Source organism: Physeter macrocephalus, chromosome 11, assembly GCF_002837175.3.
Source record: "Physeter macrocephalus isolate SW-GA chromosome 11, ASM283717v5, whole genome shotgun sequence".
NCBI lineage: Eukaryota > Metazoa > Chordata > Mammalia > Artiodactyla > Physeteridae > Physeter > Physeter macrocephalus.
In genome coordinates, this window is record NC_041224.1 from 149,973,895 (window position 1) to 149,997,485 (window position 23,591).

General features: G+C 40.6%; 1 protein-coding gene across 2 annotated transcripts in view; it reads left to right on the forward strand.

Annotated features, from left to right (window-relative positions):
* The window catches only part of EXD2 (exonuclease 3'-5' domain containing 2), a 59,633-nt gene extending 36,737 nt beyond the window's left edge, over window positions 1-22,896 (forward strand). The window contains exons 3-9 of one of the 2 annotated variants that reach the window (XM_024117729.3): window positions 1,568-1,824; window positions 6,544-6,670; window positions 13,541-13,872; window positions 14,877-14,983; window positions 15,235-15,370; window positions 16,479-16,835; window positions 18,942-22,896. In XM_024117729.3, coding sequence (XP_023973497.1) covers window positions 1,568-1,824; window positions 6,544-6,670; window positions 13,541-13,872; window positions 14,877-14,983; window positions 15,235-15,370; window positions 16,479-16,835; window positions 18,942-19,161 — 1,536 coding nt within the window. In that variant the 3' untranslated portion in view covers window positions 19,162-22,896. Of the gene's footprint in view, window positions 1-1,567; window positions 1,825-2,043; window positions 2,272-6,543; window positions 6,671-13,540; window positions 13,873-14,876; window positions 14,984-15,234; window positions 15,371-16,478; window positions 16,836-18,941 lie in introns of those variants that run through there. The other variant, XM_024117742.3, reaches the window with a different exon arrangement.
* The last annotated feature ends 695 nt before the right edge of the window (window positions 22,897-23,591 follow it).

Here is a 23,591-nt window from a genome sequence, read left to right on the forward strand (position 1 = left end):
GATGCAGGGGACACGGGTTCGTGCCCCGGTCCGGGAGGATCCCACATGCCGCAGAGCGGCTGGGCCCGTGAGCCATGGCCGCTGAGCCTGTGCGTCCGGAGCCTGTGCTCCGCAACGGGAGAGGCCACAACAGTGAGAGGCCCCCGTACCGCAAAAAAAAAAAAAAAAAAAAAAAAAAGGACAACTTATCTAGCTATTTATTTAATGTATTTTAGACAACGGAGCTTGACTGAAAAGATTTTCAAAGATCTGGCCTTAGGAATTAGCAGTGAGTATTATGTCAAATTAGCAGTGCTAAATATTAGAAGTAGAGATTTTCTGCTTTTTCTTGGAGAGAGCCAGTATTATAGAGGGAGGGAATTACACTTTAATAAAAAAAAAAGTGATTTGGCCACATCCAGATGAATTGTTATAGAATAGGAACCAGTAGTCAAGTTTCTTCTGGGTTTTGTTGACCTTCCAAGAAATAGACACTTTGGAAATAAAACTGGCATGTTTCCATTTGAGGATATGATAAAGCAATGCCTGAGAAGGGGAATCCTAAAGCTTTTCTGAGTTAAACCTTGGTTTTACTTAGCACTGAAGTAGAAGTCGAGGAGGAAGTCCCTCCTAATTTTGTTTTTAACAGCAACTCTTCGTGATCTTGATCTTGACTGTTTCTTCTCTCTTCTACAGATTGGGAAATTTGGGTTCCACTTCTGACTTTGCCATTATCTCTGCGTGTTTAGTCAAACTGTTTAATCTGTAGCCCTTAAATTTCCTCTCCTGGAAAATGAGAAGGATTGGAATTTATTGGATGCTTAACCTGCGGTCCATGGATAGCTTTAGGGAACCTTTAATTAATGTGAATTTTGTATGTAAACTTTTCTGGGAATAATTTCCTTAGCTTTAAGCACTTTCTCCAATTTATCTATTACGTCAAAAAGATTAAAACTAGATCAGTTAAAATATAAAGTTATTTTCATTTCTTAAGATATCAGAATCCTAGCTTATGCTCAATATACATTTTTTTATGAACAGCATTTGTTACCATAAAATGCTGAGAAAGCACTCTGTGCTACTACGATTTATTATATTGGCAGATACCACTTACTGATAGTACTGTATTTCCTACCTCCTTTTAAAAATCGGATCTTGAGGCAGTGATGACAAGTAAATGAGTCAAGTTACTAACATGTATGTTAAAGAGTCTAGAAAATGAAAAGAGTACATCATCATTTGGCACTCTGCTCCTTATCCTTTTATTTCCTTAGCTTTTTAAAACCAGTGTGTCTCACATGACTCTGCCAATGTGTGTCCCAGCGCTGCTCTGTGTCAGCTGGTCACTATTTATGGCCTGCTCATTTCAGGCTCATGTTTGGGCCCCCAGTAACCTGTTTAGGCTGTTGCTTCTTAGAGTCCATTGCATTTGTTAGCAAAGGTTCATCTTTAGGTTTGAGGCAAACTCTGGTCAGTTGTTCCCTCTGGGAAGTTAAGACTGTACCCTTAGACTTGTTTGCCAGACTTTCATGTTGTACTTGGTCCTATGCTGGGGTGTGAACTGTGGCCCTGTTTTCCTCGGTTACAGGTGAATTCGGAAGGCAAAGCCAGTCCTCTGTCACTCCTTCAAATGGCCTCTCCAAGTGGCTTCTGTGTCTTGGTTCGCTTGCCCAAGCTGATCTGTGGAGGAAGGACGCTACCAAAAACGTTACTGGACCTTTTGGCAGATGGCACAATTTTAAAAGTTGGAGTAGGATGTTCAGAAGATGCCAGCAAGCTTCTGCAAGATTATGGCCTCATCGTTAAGGGGTGCCTGGACCTCAGATACCTAGCCATGAGGCAGAGGTATGGTTTGTATGAATACTGGAACTCCTGTAGCTGTGGGGCAAATATTTTAGCAAGAGTTGTAGATTACTGAGACTCAGTAATGGAGCCTCTAAAATTCTTTAGAAGCTTAGAGGCTTCTGAGATGCATATTGAATTTGTGAGGAAATATTCCAACTTCTGGGAAAACTTTAGTTACCTAGAATTGGTCTTTTTATTTTTATTTTTTTTTGCTCCTCTGTCACTCCTTCAAATGGCCTCTCCAAGTGGCTTCTGTGTCTTGGTTCGCTTGCCCAAGCTGATCTGTGGAGGAAGGACGCTACCAAAAACGTTACTGGACCTTTTGGCAGATGGCACAATTTTAAAAGTTGGAGTAGGATGTTCAGAAGATGCCAGCAAGCTTCTGCAAGATTATGGCCTCATCGTTAAGGGGTGCCTGGACCTCAGATACCTAGCCATGAGGCAGAGGTATGGTTTGTATGAATACTGGAACTCCTGTAGCTGTGGGGCAAATATTTTAGCAAGAGTTGTAGATTACTGAGACTCAGTAATGGAGCCTCTAAAATTCTTTAGAAGCTTAGAGGCTTCTGAGATGCATATTGAATTTGTGAGGAAATATTCCAACTTCTGGGAAAACTTTAGTTACCTAGAATTGGTCTTTTTAGATGAAACATTAATAAGGTGTCTCTATAAGCTACAGGTTGTAAACTGATGGGCTCCTTGGGCAAATTAGAGTTGCAAATTTTTTGTTTTTGTTTTTGTCCTGCATGATATTTTGGGGAGATTTTAGTTTAAATTGAGAAGATTTAATGTAAAAATCTGTATTCCTGGCTTCTCTTGAAAAATTAGGTGATATGACTACACTAGGTCAGTAGTTCTAGATGGCAGCAGTTGGCTGGAAGCATCATCCTCTTAGATGAGCATGCTTTGTTCAATTTGCCAGAATCCCCACCCCTCCCAGCTGTCACACCCAGCTCATCCTGATCAACATTTGAATGTGTAGACCCTGCTTTCGGCCCAGAATGATGGTAGACCTAAATGCTTTACTGAGAGGAAGAGATTTTCCTTTCCTTTGGAATTCTATTCCTATGGAAATTCTACCCTTTTTAAGGAAGCTGCAATTACCTTCTCATGTATATATGCAGGTCCTCATTTTAATAGTGTGGACTGAAACAGCCTCTCTCCCTGCCTTTCTCCCTGCCCCTGATATTGAAGGGTTGGAGGATTTGATAAACTAAGAGAAGTCCTGATTAAAATCTATGCTTATCATAATTTTTTGGTAGTAAATAAAATTTTAGTCTAGTAGTTTGGCTTGTGTAAATGAAACTCTTATAAAAAAAAAAGAAACTCTTATAAATGAAGTATCCATTTCTTTCCAAGTAATACATTGAAATATTTACTGTAAAATTCTTTTAGCTCTGTAAAAGTATTCGGCGTGTAGCAGCAAAAGCCGCCTTTCGTCAGGCCCTCCTTCCTTTGGTACCGCCTCCCCAGAGCTGCCTGCTGTTACTCTGCTATTAGAGGCCATGTGTATAGTGGCCAGGAGTTGACTCCAGAGCAGGCTGTGTGGGTGGGAGTCCCAGTCTTCCTCTTACCAGCTACGTGACCTTTGGCAAGTTACTAAGCCTCACTGTTCCTCAGTTCCCTCATCTGAAAAGTAGAAATAATAATGTTCCCATCTCATAGGATTGGTGTGAGGATTAAACGAGTTAAACTATGTAAAGAACTTAGAAATGGTGTTTGACATATAGAGAGTGCTGTGTAAATTTCATGTCCATCAATCATCATCATCACTACCACCTATAGCACCACCATGATCTGATTGGTTTGTCCTTCCAGATCTCTTTCTATCTCCAATTACAGTCCTCTCTATGAGTATATAGAAATTAGAAGTGCCCTTACTTATCTGGCTAAATGCAGAATGGCCAAGTGTCAAAATACAAAATTTGGCCAAAGCTGAATATGACCATGAACTCCTCTAGAAATAAGAATGAAGCATTTATCAGGCTTCTTCTTTTTTTTTTTTTTTTTTTTTTTTTTGCGGTATGCGGGCCTCTCGCTGTTGTGGCCTCTCCCGTTGCGGAGCACAGGCTCTGAACGCGCAGGCTCAGCGGCCATGGCTCACGGGCCCAGCCGCTCCGCGGCATGTGGGATCTTCCCGGACCGGGGCACAGAACCCGTGTCCCCTGCATCGGCAGGCGGATTCTGAACCACTGCGCCACCAGGGAAGCCCAGGCTTCTTCATTTTTAATGAAATCTTATTAAAATTTTAAACATTCTTATTTTATTATTGACTACTTTAGGAGTAAAATTAAAATTTTTTGACATACAGTAGAAGAAATTTGACATTATAGTGCAAGAATTATACTCAGCTTTGAGCTATAGGCTGCTCCTGGTGTTTGCAGTAAGTAGTTACTTTCATTTGACTTTGGAGAGGAGCACAGATTTTCTTGGTAATGCTGTCCTCTTTTCTTCATACTCTCTATATTTTTATTATATGTTAGCAGAAGATAATTTATTATTGAGATTGTTGTATATGATTTTGGAACTTTTCCTAGTGAAACTTTGAAGTAGCAAAGGTGGCATCTTGTTTTTAATCCATCCTCGAAAAATGTGAAACCTTCCCAAATAGGACGTTTAAAAAAAGACTAATGACCTAAATGGAATTAAGTAACGATAAACTAAGTGCTGTCTTTCAATGAGGGTAATGATTTCAAGGATTATGGAATATCCAGGCTTGATAAATTGCACAGCTGTTAGAAAGAACGTAATAAGTACATTTGTGCTTACTGTCAGGGAAGGAGGTCCCTGTTACATTAAGTGATAGAGCAAGTTGCAGAATAAAAAACAAAACAAATACCAAGAAACTATATCTGCTCCTCCGTCTAACCATCTGTTTTTTTGTTTGTCTGTAAAAAAGGTCTGGAGGGGCCACAATATACTCATAAGGGTCGTTCTTCCTGAGGAGTGGAAGTCGGGGGTGGAGGGCTTTCACTTTTCACCCATTACTCTTCTCTGTTGTCTGAATTTTTAATAATAAACATTCATTGCTATTGTAATTACTAATATAAAGGAAAGCATAAAAAGATTTTTAAAATTTAAAATAAAAGGAAAGAAGTTTGTCTTCCCCAGATTCTTAATTTCCATTAATTGAACCACGACCTTACATATTTTACCTAAGTGTGTCTGGAACTTTTTTTTTAACTTTTTAGTCAGTGCTGCCTTTTGGTGGTGATGAAATCCATCAAGTTACTGCTTGTTTTTGTAAGGAAGGGCTTCCTTTTCTTCATCATTATAATGATTTCATTTTCCACAGTACCTGAGGAAATCGTGCATGTTGTAACAGTAACACTGATGTGAACCTCCACCTCCAAGCTTCCTCCTCTAAAACCTCTCGTCTCTCACTTGGTAACCAGCAAGTCAGCTCCACTTTTGTAGACTGGTGTGTTCTTAATTTTACATTAACCCTTGTTTGGACTCTCCAATCCTTGGGTAAATTAATTTTTTTCACCACTCTGCAGCTATTTGAATCAGAAAGTGTTTGAAGAGCAGAAGATTATTTGATTTTATTGTACCTTCGCACCCTCAATGAAAGTAGCCTTATCATATTTTTCAAATTTGAAAAGTAATGCACAAACACTAGCCAATTCAAATATAAAAAATGTAGGACTTCCCTGGTGGTGCAGTGGTTAAGAACCCGCCTGGCAATGCAGGGGACATGGGTTCGAGCCCTGGTCCAGGAAGATCCCACATGCAACTAACAACTAAGCCCGTGCGCCACAACTACTGAGCCTGCGCTCTAGAGCCCGCGAGCCACAACTACTGAGCCCATGTGCCACAACTACTGAGCCTGCACGCCTAGAGCCTGTGCTCCGCGACAAGAGAAACCACCGCAATGAGAAGCCTGCGCACCTCAACAAAGAGTAGCCCCCACTCACTGCAACTAGAGAAAGCCCGCGCACAGCAACGAAGACCCAACACAGCCAAAAAATATATATATGTATATATATATATATATAATGTAAAGATTTATGATCACCCCAAACCCCACACCCAGAGATAACATCACTAACATTTGATTAATATCTTTCTAGTTAACTCTTTATGCTTCCTCTCTCTCACATACCTAGAATCACATACACACATTTATTGTGTAGTGTATATATATATATTAATATAAAGAGTTCATAACATGTTTTCTTTCATAATCTCTTGTTACTTAACTAATACATCATGGACATCTTTTCACATCAATATAGATCTACATCCTTATTTTTAATAGCTATGTGGAATTTAATTGCATGGATATTTAACCAGTCTTCTATTGAGGATGTTAGGTGTTTCCAGTTCTTTGCTACTACAAATAGTGCTGTAATGAAGATTGTTTTATGTACATTTGTTTTAGGATAAATTACTAGAAGTGGAATTATTGAATCACAGAATTTTCATGTTCAAAATTTTGATAGCTATTTACGACAAACTGTTTTTCATAAAGGTTATACAAATGTTCAGTGCACAAATTTTAGATTAGATGGTGATTATTCATGTTCCACCAATACTAGATATAGTTATTTTAAAAAAATCTTTGTAATCTGATAGATTTTTAAATTGTATATACTTTTTATTTGGTTTGATGTAGTGAGATTATGTGTCATTTGTTTATTGGCCATTTGTATACCTTTTTTGATTTGCCTGTTCTTGTCCTTTCCCATTTTTGACACATGATTTTATTTCTTACAGAAACAATTTGCTCTCTAATGGGCTTAGCCTGAAATCACTCGCTGAGACTGTTTTGAACTTTCCCCTTGACAAGTCCCTCCTGCTTCGTTGCAGCAACTGGGATGCTGAGAATCTTACTGAGGATCAGGTACTTCTTATCAGAGTAGTTGAAGAGTGGAAGAGTCATTGCTTGTGAAATATAATTATTTTTAAAATTCTAATCCTCAAAGGTGATATGTGTTGGGCAGAAGTGCCTTAAAATAGCCTCATTGATGATACCCAAGAAAAAGGCTCTATAATAATGTAGATGCTACTTAAATAAAAGGGTAAGAGTCCCCATTCTATTTTTTTGGAGTATTTACTATATGCCAGGCATTTCAGAAAATGTAGTTTTTTTTGTCATGAATACAAATGCATAATTTAAAAAACCAAAGTTATAAGACTTATTATAAGAAACAGCCAGTAGTTCCCTGCCTTCCTCCCCCATTCCTAATTACTCTGCCTTCTTTTCAGAGGCAACTGATTTCATTTCTTTCTGGTAATTACCATTATATTTTAAAATTACATGCATATATTACTCTTTCTTATTTTACATATTATCTTTTGACTTCTTGCTGTGGAAGACATGATTTAGTATAGTACTCTTGCAATTCCTGTATCCCCAGACAGATACTTATTCCCTTCCCCATGCTCCCAATAGAGGTAAATCATCATTTTTATCAGGTTAATATTTACTTATATTGATATTATTTATAGCTCTTCCACATAGTAAACTGACTAAAGTAAATGTTTTTTCCTTGTACAACTTTTTGTTTTCCCAGGAGTAGTAATTTATATTTTTGTTTGCTTAGTTTTCTATATACCTGTTAACTGTTTCAACCGCAGACTCTTTAACAGAACTATGTAGAGATCTCCTTTCTGCTGCTCCAGACACAGTCAGGTAACTTACTCATCTCATTTTCCCTTGGAGCTAGCCCTGCTAGAGCTCTGTCATCCTGCTCCTTTCAGGACTGGTTGCACTCCAGCCCTGCTGCCCAGCTCTCATCCTGAAATTTGCATTTACCATCAACCTGGGAATTCCCTTCACCTCTCTTCTATAGTAGATCATCTGTTTTTAAAATATCGTGTCTTTTTACTTTCTTATCTTGGTGGAGTACACTCAAAATAGCTTCTTGAGAAAAGGAGCATGGGGAATTAATTTATGACACCATGCATGTCTGAAAAGATATTAGTTTCCCTCTCTATTAACTGATAGTTCAGCTGAGGGATAGCATTTTAGGGTGGAAATCATGTTTCTTCAGAACTTTGAAGGCAATGCTCCTTGTAGCTTCCAGTGTTGATGTTGAGTATGTGACTTGTTTTTCTTTCTGGAAAATCTTCTCTTTATTCTTAGTTTTTAAAATTCATGATGATAGTGTGGGCCATTTTTCATTATAGTTTTAGAATTCAGTGGACCCTTTTGGTCTGGAAGCTCATGTCTTTCAGTTCAGGGAATTATTCTCATACTATTTCTTGGAAAATTTCCCTCTTTTTTGTTTCTAGAACTCATATTATTTGTATATTGAATCCCTTGAATTGATCCTCTAATTTTCTTAGTAAAATATTTTCTCTTTGATTTTCCCTCTCTATATTTTTTGTTTTACCTTCTGGGAAATGTCCTCAAGTTTATCTTTCAGTATTCCAATCAACTTTTAATTTCCTATTATATTAAGTTATAAGAGCTCCTGGTCTTTTCTCAATATTCACTTTTAAAATAACTTTGCATTTTTGTTTAATGGATATCATATCTTCTGTTATCTTAGAGTATTGAAGATTTCTGAAGTTTTCTTCTCTTTCCTGCATTGCCTCTTTTTACTCTGAATTTCTAATTTAAATGTTTGATTTGGTCTTTGTCTTCCACGTTAAAGATTTTTCTAAAATGTTTAGATCCTTAGCTATCCATTTTTGTTTACAAAGGAAAAGCGCCAGTTGAATCTATCAGTTAATGAATGAGTAAATAAAATATGGTATAGCCATACAATGGAATATTATTCAGCAATAAAAAGCTACAACATGGATGAGTCTTGAAAACATTATGCTAAGTGAAAGAAGCTAGTCACAAAAGATCACATATTGTATGATTCCATTTATATGAAATATTCAGAACAGGCAAATCTATAGAGACAAAAAATAAATTAGTGGCTTCCTAGGACTGGAAGAAGTGAGGGATGACTGGTAAAGGATATAAGTTTTCTTATTGGGCTGCTGAAAATGTTCTAAAATTGACTATGATAAAGGTTGCATAATTCTGTAAATAATTCTAAAAATTCTAAATAAAATTCTGAAATTTCTGAATCCTGCAACATCTGTAAAAGACATCTTTGGGACTGTTGGAGACATTAGAATACAACTGTGTATTATTGTATTTTGTCAATGTTAAAGTTCTTGGGTGTGATAATGTAGGAGAGTGTCCTTGTTCTTAGAAGATACACACTAAAGTATTTAGGGATGAAGTAAATATCATAATAGCTGCAAATTAATTTTGAAAAGTGTTCAGCCCCCCAAAAAAACACAAGTATTTGTGTGGTGTATGTATTGTATTACAAAGAGATAAAGCAAATGTTGACAATTGTGAATGTCAATTATCATTCTTTTAACTTTTCCTTAGGTTTGAAAACTTTCAAATAAAACATTGGGAAGAAAAAGTTAATTGCTACCAAATTTGAAACCAAATTTGTGATCCATATTATTGTGAGAATTCAGAATTTCCAAAGACTCTAATCCATTCTTCATTTTAAAAATTTTATTGTTTTTCTAATTATGAACATAATGCTTAATGAGATTTTGTAAAATACAGAAAATAATATTTAAATTTGACATTAAAAAAAAATGGAATGAGAGCACGGAGCATATGGCCAGGTATTTTTGACTAGCGAGTTTTATTATCAGTAACTATTAATATAAATTAAAGTCAAATGTCAGTAACTGTAAGTCTTTTCTCTCAGGCCACTCAGTTTCTCCAGACATGAATCTCCTACTCTTCTGCCCAAGAGGTATCAGTCCCACAGCCTATATTCTGGTAGCTGAGTGGCAGAGAAGGTGCTGGTAGTCTCATCATTTAATATGTAGATTTTCCCATAATCCCCCTTTTTCCTGGTGACACTTTGCCCCCAACCTCTGCCATGCCTAGTATTACTAGGTCCAGATCGTCTGTGATTTAGCCACTATGTGACTTAAACTTGTCAAAACCCAAACTCTGCACACCAAGTAAAACAAAGCAGAAATATGAGTTTATTGCAACAGTTTTGACCTGCAATCTGGGAAACTCAAGGCCATGGGAGCAATGAGTTTCAAGTTGCTCACAGACTAAAGGGTTTTCACTGGGTAAATGTGGAAGATTTTTGGCTTTTTCAGCTGATTGTTTGCCTAGTGGTCTTCTTCCTTATTTGGATCAGGATAGCTGAGACAGGGGAATAAGGAAGTCCAAAGATGGCATGAACAGACTCAGTGTTTGGAGATTGACTGACATCCTCTGCTGATTTCTGAGGAGAGCTGTAAATTCCTGCAAGTTATGTTAAATAAAGTTTCATTTTCTTTAATGTGCCTGCATTGGCCACCTCCATTTTGTCTCTGACATAAGTGACTCCATTTTAGTTTTGGTTCTACAAACTTTTACTCTTTTGGGTCAGGGAAGGAGTAATTGCCTGTCCCTATGCTGTAAGAGAGGAGATCTGGGGTTGTAAGTGTTATTTACAGAGACTGTCACCTGATCCTCCTGTTTTCATCCCTGCTTGTATCATTGCTTTTATAGATACCTGGTGCCTCGCATTCTTTATACTTTGCCATTCTTTGTGGCTCAGATTAATTTGATTTTTGGATTTTTTGCTTACTACCCCCTACAGGCCTAGGTTTCAACCTTCTTTTGTTTGCTTAGTTCATTCCCATTTGTTTGTTCATCCTTCTAAAACATTGTGTTGTGTGTTTTGTGTTTTTTTTTTTTTTTTTGGACCGTACCGCATGGCATGCAGCAATCCTAGTTCCCTACCAGGGGGAACCCACGCACCCTGCAGTGGAAGCACAGTCTTAACCACCAGACCACCAGGGAAATCCCCCAAAACATTGTTAATGGAAAGAGTTAGCAATAGTTAGTATCTTAGGATTAATATTATCCTGTGAGAGAGTTCTGGGAATCAAGGTATCTGATTTTGTTTTCTAAAGCTATTTCAGATTTGCTGCGACCCTGAGTAAGTTACTTCTTTGTGCCTTGGTTGGTTCATTCCTTCCTTTCTTTTAATAGTTTTATTGAAATATAATTTACATACAATAAAATGCACCCATTTAAAGTATACAAGTCAGGGACTTCCCTGGCGGTCCAGTGGTTAGGACTCCACCCTTCCACTGCTGGGGGCCCGGGTTCAATCCCTGGTTGGGGAACTAAGATCCTGCAAGCTGTGCAATGCGGCAAAAAAAAAAAAAAAAAAAAAAAAGTATACAAGTCACTGGATTTTAGTATATTTACAGAGTTGTGTAACCATCACTACAATCTAGTTTTAGAACATTTTCATCACCCCAAAAGAAACCCCATACCCATTAGCAGTCACTTCCCATCTCACCTCCCCAACACCCCAGCCTTAGGCAACCACTAATCTACTTTCTGTCTCTATAAATTTGCCTGTTCTGGACATTTCATATAAATGGAATCATACAGTATGTGGTTTTTTGGATTGGCTTCTTCACTTACCATGTTTTTGTGGTTCATCCATGTTGTAGCATCTATTGGTACTTCATTTCTTTTTTATTACTAAATAATGCTTCATTGTATGGATAGACCACATTTTGTTTATTCATTTATCAATTGGTAGATATTTGGGTTGCTTTCATTTTTTTAGCTGTTATGAATAAGCCACTATGAATATCTGTGTATAAGTTTTTATGTGGGCATACATTTTCAGTTCTCTTGGGTAAATACCTCGGGTGGAATTGCTGAGTCATATGGAAACTATGTTTAACTCTTTGAGGAACTGCCCGACTATTTTCCAAAGTAACCGTACCATTTTGTAGTCCCAGCAGCAATGTATGAAGGTTCCAATTTTCCATAACCTTACCAACACTTATTATTATTCATCTTTTTGATTAGAGCAATCCTAGTAGGTGTGAAGTGGTATTTCATTGTGGTTTTGATTTATATTTCCCTAGTGACCAATGATGCTGAGCATCTTTCATATGCTTATTGGCTATTGGTATATCTTCTTTGGAGAAATGTCTGTTCAGATCCTTTGCTCACATTTTAATTGTGTTGTTTGTCTTTAAATTGTTGAGTTTTAAGAGACTGTGTGTGTGTGTGTGTGTGTGTGTGTGTGTGTGTGTATTCTTTATATATTCTGGATACTAATCCCTTATCAGATATAAAATTTATAAATATTTTCTCCCATTTTCTGCAGATTGTCTTTTCACTTACTTGATGGGATCATTTAAAGCACAAAAGCTTTTAATTTTGATGAGGTCCAGTTATCTATTTTTTCTTTTATTTCTCATGCTTTTGGTGTCATATCTAAGAAATCATTGCCTAACCCAAGGTCGTGAACATTTACTCCTCTGTTTTCTTTCTTTTTAAAATAAATTTACATATTTATTTATTTTTGGCTGTGTTGGGTCTTTGTTGCTGTGTGTGGGCTTTTTCTAGTTGTGGCGAGCGGGGGCTACTCTTCGTTGTGGTGTGCGGGCTTCTCATTGCGGTGGTTTCTCTTGTGCGGAGCAGTGACTTCTAGGCGTGCATGCTTCAGTAGTTGTGGCACGCGGGCTTCAGTAGTTGTGGCTTGCAGGCTCTAGAGCACAGGCTCAGTACGGTTAGTTGCTTAGTTGCTCCGCGGCATGTGGTATCTTCCCAGACCAGGGCTCGAACCCGTGTCCCTTGCATTGGCAGGCACATTCTTAACCACTGTGCCACCAGGGAAGTCCCTCCTATGTTTTCTTCTAAGAGTCTTATGTTTTGGCTCTTACATTTGGCTCTTACTCAACCATTTTGAGTTAACTTTTGTGTGTGGTGTGAAGTAGGAGTCCAACTTTATCTTTTTGCATGTGCACATCCAGTTGTTCCAGCACCATTTGTTGAAAAGTGCCTTGGATTCCTTATCATTTGGAAATAATTTGTTAAAAAGCGTTCTGAACTCTTCACGTTCAAGCACCCTCTTTTCCTGTGGGAGACAACTTGCTGACAGAGATGTAGATGGTTGGGTGTAGGTGGAGAATTTTACCCAAACCTTTTTTTTCTATTATTCTATTCTTTTTTTCTATTATTCTAAAAGCACAAAAAAAATCCATACTAATAGTGTTATTTACCAGGCTTGATTATTAAAGGTGAATTAAAGGAATTTTAAAGTCTTCACCTGCTTTGTTGGGAAGAGCTATTAATTATAGTTTTGACTACTTTTATTTATGACCAGCTTGCCTGTGCCTAGTTGCTTGGGAGAATGACTTACTATTAATAGATACATAAATTCCAGAAGTGGGCCCTTGTGACTTTTGATTTGAGGTCCATGTTTGAAACTGTTTTCCTTGTTTTACACATTGTATTAATATGTACAGCAGTTTGTTTCTGATCAATAGTCACACGGGCCTCTTAATGAATCTTGGTTTCAGTTTCCTAGATGATGACAGTTTCCAAAGGGAAGTTGTCAGACCTGTGGTAACTACCCTACCCCAAACTTGAGAAAAATCTGTCCAGCAGGTTTGGTAGCAGATAGAAAGAAACTTCACTGATTTATATAGATTAGGAATTTTGAGCATGTAGAGTAGGTCATTATTTTAGCTATGTTAGTTAAAAACATAGAGAACATGAGGATTCATTATACTATTTGATTTGTTTTTGTATCATTTGAATTTTTTTGTAATTAAAAGGTTTTAAGGAGTACATGGTGCCTGGGTTACTGTACATCTTGAATTGGAACCTAAAAGTTGTCTCTGTCTTTGCGATTGATTTTGAAGTTGCTCTCTCTGGTTTGCCTTCCGGATTCCACTGATCTCTGACTTTTCTCTTCAGGTAATTTATGCTGCCAGGGATGCCCAGATTTCAGTGGCTCTCTTTCTCCATCTTCTTGGATACCCTTTCTCTAGGAATTCAACTCTAGAAGAAAATGATGACTTCATTGGCTGGAGAAAAGTCTTGGAGAAATGTCAGGATGTGGTAGATATCCCATTCCGAAGCAAAGGAATTAGCAGATTGGGAGAGGAGGTTAATGGGGAAGCAACAGAATCTCAGCAGAAGCCAAGAAATAAGAAGTCGAAGACCGATGGAATGATGCCAGGCAACCACCAAGGGAGAGACCCCAGAAAACATAAAAGAAAGCCCCTTGGAGTGGGCTATTCTGCCAGGTAACTGAGTTGTTCCAAGGCCCAGCTTCTAGCAAAAGGCATGATGCCTTACCTTGGATCTGGGGAGAAGGCTAGTGCGGTAAGGTGGCAGAGGCTCTCCAAGGATTAATTCTATTTTTCCTTTCCTTCAAGGACATTTGGAGCTATCCTTTGATTTATTTGTATATTTTTTCCTTTTGCCCTTCTTCTACTTTTTTATTTGTGGGCATTTGGAGTGAAAACGAGGAGAGCTTAACCTAGCTTTGTCACTGACCTTGATGTGACCTTAGACCTGTACTTTTCCAATTATAAGTGAGGGCATAATTATTATTCCTTGCTTGCTTCAGGATAGCTGTGAAGGTAAAATGAAGTGCCTCATACTTTTCAGGAGAAATGCATCATCTGATTTCTTGTTCATTTGGTATTTGATTATTTAGAATGGCATCCAGTCCTAAGCCGATGTTATTCTCTAGCCAAAGGGATTTTCCTGTACAGCTTATGCCTCTACGTAGAAAGATGACTAATAAGTACTTTGGAGTGGAAATTTGGTCCCTATAGTAAAGTGCCTTTAGGAATTGTGTGATTAAATTGAAGCAGCTATTGCATATGAGCCAGAAATAAATCCACGTGGCACCCATTACTTTACCTTGAAGTTCTTTAATTTTAATTTACTTTGTTAATCCAATGATTACTCTACAGGGAAGTTTTCCTGGTGTTCTGTTCCTGCTTGCTTTCATGATAGAACTATGTAAACACTACCCAACTCACTCCCTAATGCTCCAATCTATAAATATAAAAACTAATAGTATAAACTGATTCATTTTAATTTCTCTTTCCTAGTCCAGTGCAGATGGAGGAATAAACATGATTTCTTTCTTGCCGTGTTTTTTTTTTTTTTTTTTTCCCAAAAATGTAATGTTTGACCCTAGTGTTGAATAGTTTGGGTCACTCAATATAGGAAGGCAACTGGTACCTTGATCAATAGTTAGCTCCCAGTTTTAGATTTCTCTCTCCCTTCCCCACAGAAAATCACCCCTCTATGATAACTGCTTTCTCCACGCTCCTGATGGACAGCCCCTCTGCACTTGTGATCGAAGAAAAGCTCAGTGGTACCTGGACAAAGGCATTGGAGGTTTGAGATTCAACTGTCATATTAGGTTTATAATTAGGTGCATGCAGGCACTGACCGGAGTGGGCATGAGAATAAGGCAAAGGGATGGGATGGATAGAAGGCAGAGAGACCTAGAGACACGTGCGATGGGGCTGTTCAGAACCCAGAAATAGTGATCTCTGCCAGGATACAGCAGAGAACAACTGAGGTGGTGCTTCTTCCTCGTGGGAGAGGTGGACAGTCATGCACTAACACTGCTTCTTTCCTCTAAGAGCTGGTGAGTGAAGAGCCTTTTGTGGTCAAGCTACAGTTTGAACCTGCGGGGAGACCTGAATCCCCGGGAGACTACTATTTGATGATTAAAGAAAACCTGTGTGTAGTGTGTGGCAAGAAAGACTCATACATTCGGTGAGTGTGGGCGGGGCTGCCCTGTTGTCTGCCTCTGATGGAAATTGCCCTTCAAGCCACACGCAGAGCCCGTGGCGGGCTTGACTGAGTCTGCCTACTTTGGCTGGGAGACTTGTCCCCAGGGGGCATCCCGGTGTCCTCAAGAGCTTCAGCACACTGCCTGGCCTTGCTGTAGTGGCTTCTGCCCCTCCTGAGCCAGTTCTTAGTTTCCAGAATGAAACACTCTTCTCGATAACAGTTTGCCATGAAGAGAGTCATTCCCTTTGCTCATGAAGGAACGGAGACCTTCCTTCCTTAGGAAGCTGCCTTTCTCTCTGTGTCCTTATGATCCTCCCTTGAGCGGCTCACAAGCTTTGTGACCCTTGATATATGGGTATCTAGATGACCCGAAGGCACACTCCGGAACAGCCTGAGAAGATTATGCTGCGTCAAGGTCTCCAGGCAGTGAAGGTGAAATTACCACTGGTCCTGGGTGCCCAGAACCCTGGCTTTCTCCCTGGTTCTGTGTAGCGACTCGCTTACCTCCTTTCTCCACTTGCAAAGTGTGACAAATGGTTGTTACTGCCAGGAGGTTTCCCTGAGAGCTTAGTTCTCCGTAGACAATAATGACGGCCTTTGCTGAACCAGGGAAACAATTTTAGAGTAAGGGATTCTTCAGGTGAAGGAAATGGGCTTTTACAGGTCACCAGGCTTCCAAAGTTTCAGGAGTAGCAGTTACCTGCTGTGTGCTTTGAGAGAGTTGTTTTCCAGATGTTGAAGGCCGTTAGAATTTCTTTTCATTTCTCGGATACTTTTCCTTCTGGGAGCACAGCCTTCCCAAAGGTTGTTATTAGCCTCTCCCTGCCCCTGGCCTGCCAGAGGAGTCTGACCACCAGTGGCCTGCACTCACTTCAAGGAGAGGAGAACCCAAGGCCCATAGGTAGGTGGGCCAAGAGTGGAATAGGTGGCATGGCCTTTATGGCACCTCTGCTGGGCTGTGGGACCCAAGCTCCTCAGTTGTGTTTAGGCTCAGATCAGAACCCTAGTAGCCTGCCTACCTGCCTGCCGACTCCGCGTATGTCCTGTGTCGCGTGCTAACGAGCGTCGCCTTCTGTGTGGGCTTGTTTAGGAAGAACGTGATTCCGCATGAGTACCGGAAGCACTTTCCCATCGAGCTGAAGGACCACAACTCCCACGATGTGCTGCTGCTCTGCACCTCCTGCCACGCCATCTCCAACTACTATGACAACCACTTGAAGCAGCAGCTGGCCAGGGAGTTCCAGGCCCCCACTGGCTCCGAGGAGGGCTTGCGCCTGCTGGAAGATCCCGAGCGCCGGCAGGTGCGTTCTGGGGCCAGGGCCCTGCTCAACGCAGAGGGCCTGCCTGCGCGCCGAAAGGAGGAGCTGCTGCAGGCGCTCAGAGAGTTTTATCACACAGACACGGTCACGGAGGAGATGCTTCAGGAGGCTGCCAGCCTGGAGACCAGGTACGATCTACAGTCCTGCTCAGAGGGTATTGAGGACTAGTCCGGTGACTTAACCCCGACTACTCAGTGAGAATGCTTGCCGGGGAGGGGCCAGTGGTCGTCCAGGTGCAGTGCGCAGCCTCGTGCTTACCCCGTCGAGTCTCTGTGGCTTAAGATACCACGCAGGTGGGATAGAGCACTCTATTTGCTAATTTACTTTCCACAGGGGACCTGCCTTCTATCCTTGACCCTTCGAGGTCATATACTTATGTCCAGCCATCTTCATGATCAGCAGGAGAGTTCAGAGGCACTGGAGTTGTACCTTATACATTCTCTGCAGACGTAAATCCTCAGGTCAGCTCATAAGAGGAAAATAAGAGTCAAAAAATATCCTCCGGTCTCTGCAGTTGCCCGTGAAGTACAATGTGTGTGGTTTTGCATCTCTTCCCTTATCTAGGTCTGTGGGAATTGAGACAAATGGATTCATGTTTCTTGTCTCACCTGTACTCCGGGGTGTCGGCCTGCTGAATGGGATGTTGGCCAGAATTGCTGTTACTATTTAAATTACTTTTTACCTTTTTCCTTCCTTGCTTGCTTTCTCTCTCTTTCCCCATCAGTACATAGTTGAATTCATATCATTTAATTCAGTGTCCCTAAATGAGAAGCATCTTTTGGTCCTGAGAAATAGATGGGCACATGGCCCGGATGATAAAAACTCTGGGCTGCCTGCTATAGTTTTGCTTCCCAACTTGCCACTTCTTTCAACGGTAACAGGGGTTGAAATCATTGAACTGATAAGGTCGCAAACCCTGGTAGTTATGCTGGTTGCCTTAGTGTTTTGTTATGAAAACAAAGCAACCCTCCCCCACGAACTTAGTTATAGCAAAAAATATTTATTGAACAAATTTTTTATAGATATCCTAATCTAGTCCACCAAGTTAATAAACTTTATATAAATTGCCTTAATTATTTCTTATAACAACCCTATGAGGTAGAAGTTTCCTCCTGGTAACTGCTAACATATCACGTATCTTTAAAATCTTTTAAAATTTAAAAACATTATTCTTAAATTTTATTCTTAAAACTATTTTCCAAGTTTTATATTAGATGCCCCGAGGTTAAAGTTAAGTAACTTACCAAGGTCATATTGCAAATTAATGAGACTGGCTCCTTTAACCGATTCCCAAATGTATTTCCTAAAACAGCTAAACTTGCCCTTTCAGTGACAGGCATTTCTAACAAATTCATCTTGCCGACTTGGACGGAAGGGTGCTGGGCTTGGATATCTAGGACCAAGAAGAACAGCTGTTTGGGGAAAGTTAGGCAGGTTGGTGAGTGGGATACTTGTGAGCTAAATAAGAAAATGCCCTGCAAATACCCAGGGGGTACGAACACTGCTAGTTAGCGAGGATTGAGAGTGGGGTATGGATTTTAGGGAGAGGAACTGAGCCCCGGGCAGGGAGCTTCCTTTATTCATAGGAGCTGACAGTACTGTCCACAAGGTATCTTAGTTAGAAAGGAGGCAGGGATTCATCTTCTCATTAAACAGCACTAGCTGTGCAACCGAGCAACCACGGTAGAATTTCATCGCAACAGAAGCATGTCTTGTGGATGTGGTTTGGCATTCTTTGTATAAGAAGGAAGACACCGAAGAAATAGTACCACCTTCACTTTACATTCAAGTGTAACACTGTGATGAAAACCTGGAACACATGGGCTGATTGAACAGCTAATATAAAGACTGAGTATGGTTCAGAATGAGTAACTTAAAAGAAGTAACTGGGGAACCCTGGAGTAAATGAAAGACCAACCTTCTTCACCCATCATCAGCCAGACAGCAGGGCCTCTCTAGTGGGGGCTGAGCATTATGCAGTGGCCTTCCCATAAGTATAGATCAGAATCCCCAAATGCCTTCTGCTGGATTGTGTGTTATATGTCCAAACTATTTTTAAAAAGGCAGATATGGGAAAGTGGATGTTTTTAAAAGCAAAATCACCAACGCTTTAGGAGTCCAGCAACCTCTCCATAAAACTCCTGTCGAAGCGTCTTGGCCCATAGCATTTGGAGCCACTGTGATACTGTCCTGAGCTTGTTTCCCTCAGACCCATGTACTTTGTATCTTGACAGGATCTCCAATGAAAACTACATTCCTCACGGGCTGAAGGTGGTTCAGCGCCACACCCAGGGCGGGCTGCGCTCCCTCATGCAGCTGGAGAGCCGCTGGCGGCAGCACTTCCTGGACTCCATGCAGCCCAAGCACCTGCCCCAGCAGTGGTCAGTGGACCACAACCACCAGAAGCTGCTCCGGAAATATGGGGAGGACCTTCCCATCAAGCTGTCGTGGTAGCTGCTTCCCTTCCACGTTGGGACAGCTGGGAAGCTGGAGCCAGGGGTGAAAATTCACCTCTTCCTGTTTTAATGTCATTGTCAAAGCCTGATGACACAACTCACAATACTAACCTGTACTGATCCCAGGATGCTTCTGGTGGAGCAAGGCTGTTGTTTTCAGCAGGAGCTTATGGTCTTGAATTTTAGTTGGGCAGGGTGAGAGTTCTTTACTCCACCCTCTTATTTTATTTTTCTGGACAAATGGGAGCCTTGGCCTTCATTTTACTCTCCCTCTTCTGCTTTCCCTGTACAGGTGACAAATGAAGGATTCTCCCTGAAGTGTCTTGTCAAGACACTCAGGTTTTTAATGCTTTTCCTCCCTGTCCAGCGTGTTGGTTCATCTCAAACAGGAACTGTCAAGTATTTCAAGCCCATCAGGTTAGGAGGGGCAAAAACATTCTTCTAGAGGTTGGAGAGGCGAAAAGGGGTCGGATTCTATATTCCCAGTTCAACCTCATAATTAGAAATTCTTTGGCTTAATGCTCTGCGGTAACTCACCTGGTTGGGATCCAGCCCATCTGGGTTGCTTCGGTTTATTTCACATGCTTGAAAATGCTCCCGTTTACACATTCAGGACCAAAGCAGCAACTTCCTGCCATATGTTTTCACCCTAACGCTGGAGGGAATTCTTTTCTGGAAAGAGGCCTTCAGCCTGGGTGGGGCACAGAGAAGCACAAGAACCATCTCCTAAGAGAACTTGGGTAATTTGCTCAGCTCTCCCTTCCCTGTCTCTTGCAAGCCTTCTGCCCAGAACGGCAAGGTTTTTAGCTAATCCCTTTCTGAGAGGAAGGTTATCTTTTCTCAGAATCAGTATCTGGTCCCTTCAGTGTTCCATCAAGTTTACAATACTGACCTCTTTTAAGCTCTTAATTCTCTCCCAGAGTCATTTGGTTAGGTTGAGAGGATTTCTCCATCTCCCTTCTTGCCTGGGACGCCAAGACTAATTAATACGTTTCGATGTTCAAAACGGTGGTGTTTCATCTTTCCAAACGTGAGGCCACCCCTTGGAGCACGGAATCAACTTACTAGTGGTTAGTATTTTTATAAAGTATTAGGAAAACTTTCTTACCTTACAAGATCTTAACAAGCTTAAAAAAGAGCTTTATGGCCAGAATTCAACAAGAGCTCTGTTGTTTCGGAATTGTGCCCGAGTTGGTGATGGTTGCTCTAACACTAATAAAACAATTTTTTTTTTTTTTTTTTTTTTTTTTTGCGGTACGCGGTCCTCTCACTGCTGTGGCCTCTCCCGTTGCGGAGCACAGGCTCCGGACACGCAGGCCCAGTGGCCATCGCTCACGGGCCCAGCCGCTCTGCGGTATGCAGGATCCTCCCGGACCGCGGCACGAGCCCGCGTCCCCTCCATCGGCAGGCGGACGCTCAACCACTGCGCCACCAGGGAAGCCCAATAAAACGACTTCTAAACACAAAGTTCATTGATTGTAAATGTAAAACCTTTTTCTTCATAATTTTATAAAATCGGCAAATACTCTTGGGGAAGGAGATCTTTATGCTATAGGTCCCTGCCGTGTGGCAGCCCATGATATGTGTGCAGGTGTCGTCGTGTGCCTCCGCCAACAGCTTTGGCCTGTCGACAGCAGCCCACAACACATGCACACCCTGCCGTTTGTTCCTCTGCCCTTTCATCCCCACTCATCCTCGTATAGGTGTCTCTGGGATCTAAACTAGCAAGTCTTGAAGACAAATAGTACCAGCTGCTTTGGGGACCGTTTGTTCAACGCACTAGGTTATTATGGGGCAGGTTCCTCAGGCGTTGTTACAGCCCACAGCCCGGGGCGGAGAACCGTGGAGATGGATAAGTGGTTGTCGTAGTCAGGCTTGCCACAAGAGGGCGTCGTAGATCTTGCTTTATATTCATTCTTGAGAAATAAGGGGCTTTGATAACACGGTTCCTAAACATAACCCATGACTTATGTTTCAGATTGTGTCTATCTCACTTTGAGTCATTTTGACAGCTTTACAAGAAAAACGTCTTCCTCCGAAACAAGAGCGTGTAGGGCTCTTCCTTTCTCTTTCCCTGTGATCCTCATACTGATAGGTGAGAACCACATTAAGAGGTCGCTTAAGGCGCTGTGGTTGCTGCGGAAGGAGGAATGGTTTCTCCAGTAGAGCTCCCTGCAAAGCTTAGTAATGTAGAGCCAGCAGCCACGGTAGAGGAAATATATAGACTGTGGCACCCTCAATTTCTTATCCTTTTCAGAACAGTTACTGTGTAGGTTTGAATCTTTTTGTTTTCTGAGTCAGCCTTGGACGCCTTTCTCTAAGACTGACGATTGCTATCTCTAGTGAGTTATTTTAGGGTGGGCATATTTTAACATAAAATTTTTTTCTGATACAAAAGTAATGTGTATGCTTGTTAGAGACGAATCTAAAGAAAGAATGAAAATCCATCTTCCCTCCATGTAGCACCTAGCTAATCTCTGCCGGTATGTTTATGAATTTCCTTTCAGTATTGAAAAATGCATATAACATGTAAGGTGTTTAAACAAACTTGAGAGTCATATATACAGGTTGGTATACAATTTTCTTCCCTCATTTAACATGGTATCACAAGTAATTTCTTGTGTCTTTAAATCTTGGAAAGTAGATTTGCAGTAACTCTACCTTACTTTATTATCCATTCCCACACTGTTAAATTTTGGTTGTTTCAGATCCTTTGTTAAAATCAATGATGTTGTGATGAACTTTTTGGTGTATAAATTTTTGACTATGTCTTTGCTAGCTTTTTTAGGTTAGAACCCTAGAAATTGGGTTGCGAGGAGGGGGACTCACATTGCTGGAGTGAGTACAAATTGATATCACCTTTTAGGAATTTCTGTGAAGGGAATGCTTCCCTTTGACCCTTTAACTCATGTCCCAGTGCATTTGCTGAGCTCCCTCCCCTGTGAGTAGAGGTGAGCGGACAGTGTCACAGCAAAGGCCTCTGTGAATGTGCCTGATCGTTATGATTGCAGGCTCAAAGAGTCTTTTCTCTGCTTCCCTTCTGTCTGCCATCCTTTATTGCCTCATTCCCCCTTGCAGCAGTGTTTTTTGGAAATACTGTTTGTTTTAAAATAAAAATGTAAAAAAAATTAATTAAAAATAAAAAAATTATTTTAAAATAAAAGCTATAGACTTTTTTTTTCCTGATTGACAAGCAATTGGTGATTTGTCATCCTTAAGTGAACAAGGCACAATATTCAGGGATTTGTTGCCTCTTAAGAGTGCAGCCATAAGTTCCTTATTCTTATCCATGTCACAGACAGAGATCAGATGACAAAATGTGTTCTGTTGAAATAAAGCCATTTTAATCCCTCATTTTAGACTCTTAGGGACCCAGCAAGCAGAAAGAGCTTTTGTTCAGCTTTGGATTCTAATGTTTGGGGGCCCTAACATTTGACTATAATTTAAATTCTTTGTTACCTTGCCTCTCTTGAGTTTTTCATTCATTCATTTACCTTTTCTTCCTTTTTTTGTTTTTTTCTTCATTGTGTCTCATCCTCTGAGAGGTATCAGAGTTTCTCAGTTTACTAGTTTGCTAATTGTTACATATTTTAAAAGGATCCTTCTTTCTGGTCTCTTGTCTTTTCTGTGGTTTACCTGGTCATTTTTTTAGAGTACTTCATCCCCCAGGAATACAGTGAGAATCAGTTTTTCTTGGATGAAATAAGCTGTAAGAGGGTATAAGAATGATTCTCGTATAGTTCACTCTTCATCTGAGTAATATGAAAATAATACGTAATCCTCAGAATACTCTTATTTTGGAATTCAGTTATTCTTTTTAGGTATTCACCAAGTTGCCCCCTCATGCTGGAGCCAAATACCTTCTGTCTTTCCCCATTCCTGGGACAGTTCTGCATCAGGTGATGGAGCAGGGCTGACATGCAGCCACATGTTCGTTCCACTTGTTCAAAAGTACCTGTTCCACCTACCCTACCAGGGAGATGTCTTTGCCTGTGGCACCAAGGTCCTTACTTAACTGGCAACATGTTATTTGGGAAGGTGGGAAGTACATTAGACCATTGTTTCCTTCTAACCAGCTTTGTCTGTGGCCAGCTCTGGTTATTGGCAGTTCCTAGATGCTGTGGGTACTGGACCAAATGGTCAATCACGTGGGAGATAACCAAGAGCTGACTTGCTGTGCATAGGAATAGGGAATGTCAGAGGACCTAGTTCACACATCCTGGGCTGTTCCCTCCTCCAAGGCAGTGGTAACTTGCTGCCTTAAAAGGTCATTCTGTGCTCTGACTGAATGGAGATAGATAGTTAATCTCATACCCTCCAGACTGAACTCAAAGCATTTGCCCTCCTGGCAACTTCCTTGTTTTTAATTCTTGAATTTTTTCTCTCTTGCTCGATGGGTAGCCTGTTGCCTTTCTGCCAGCATAAGCT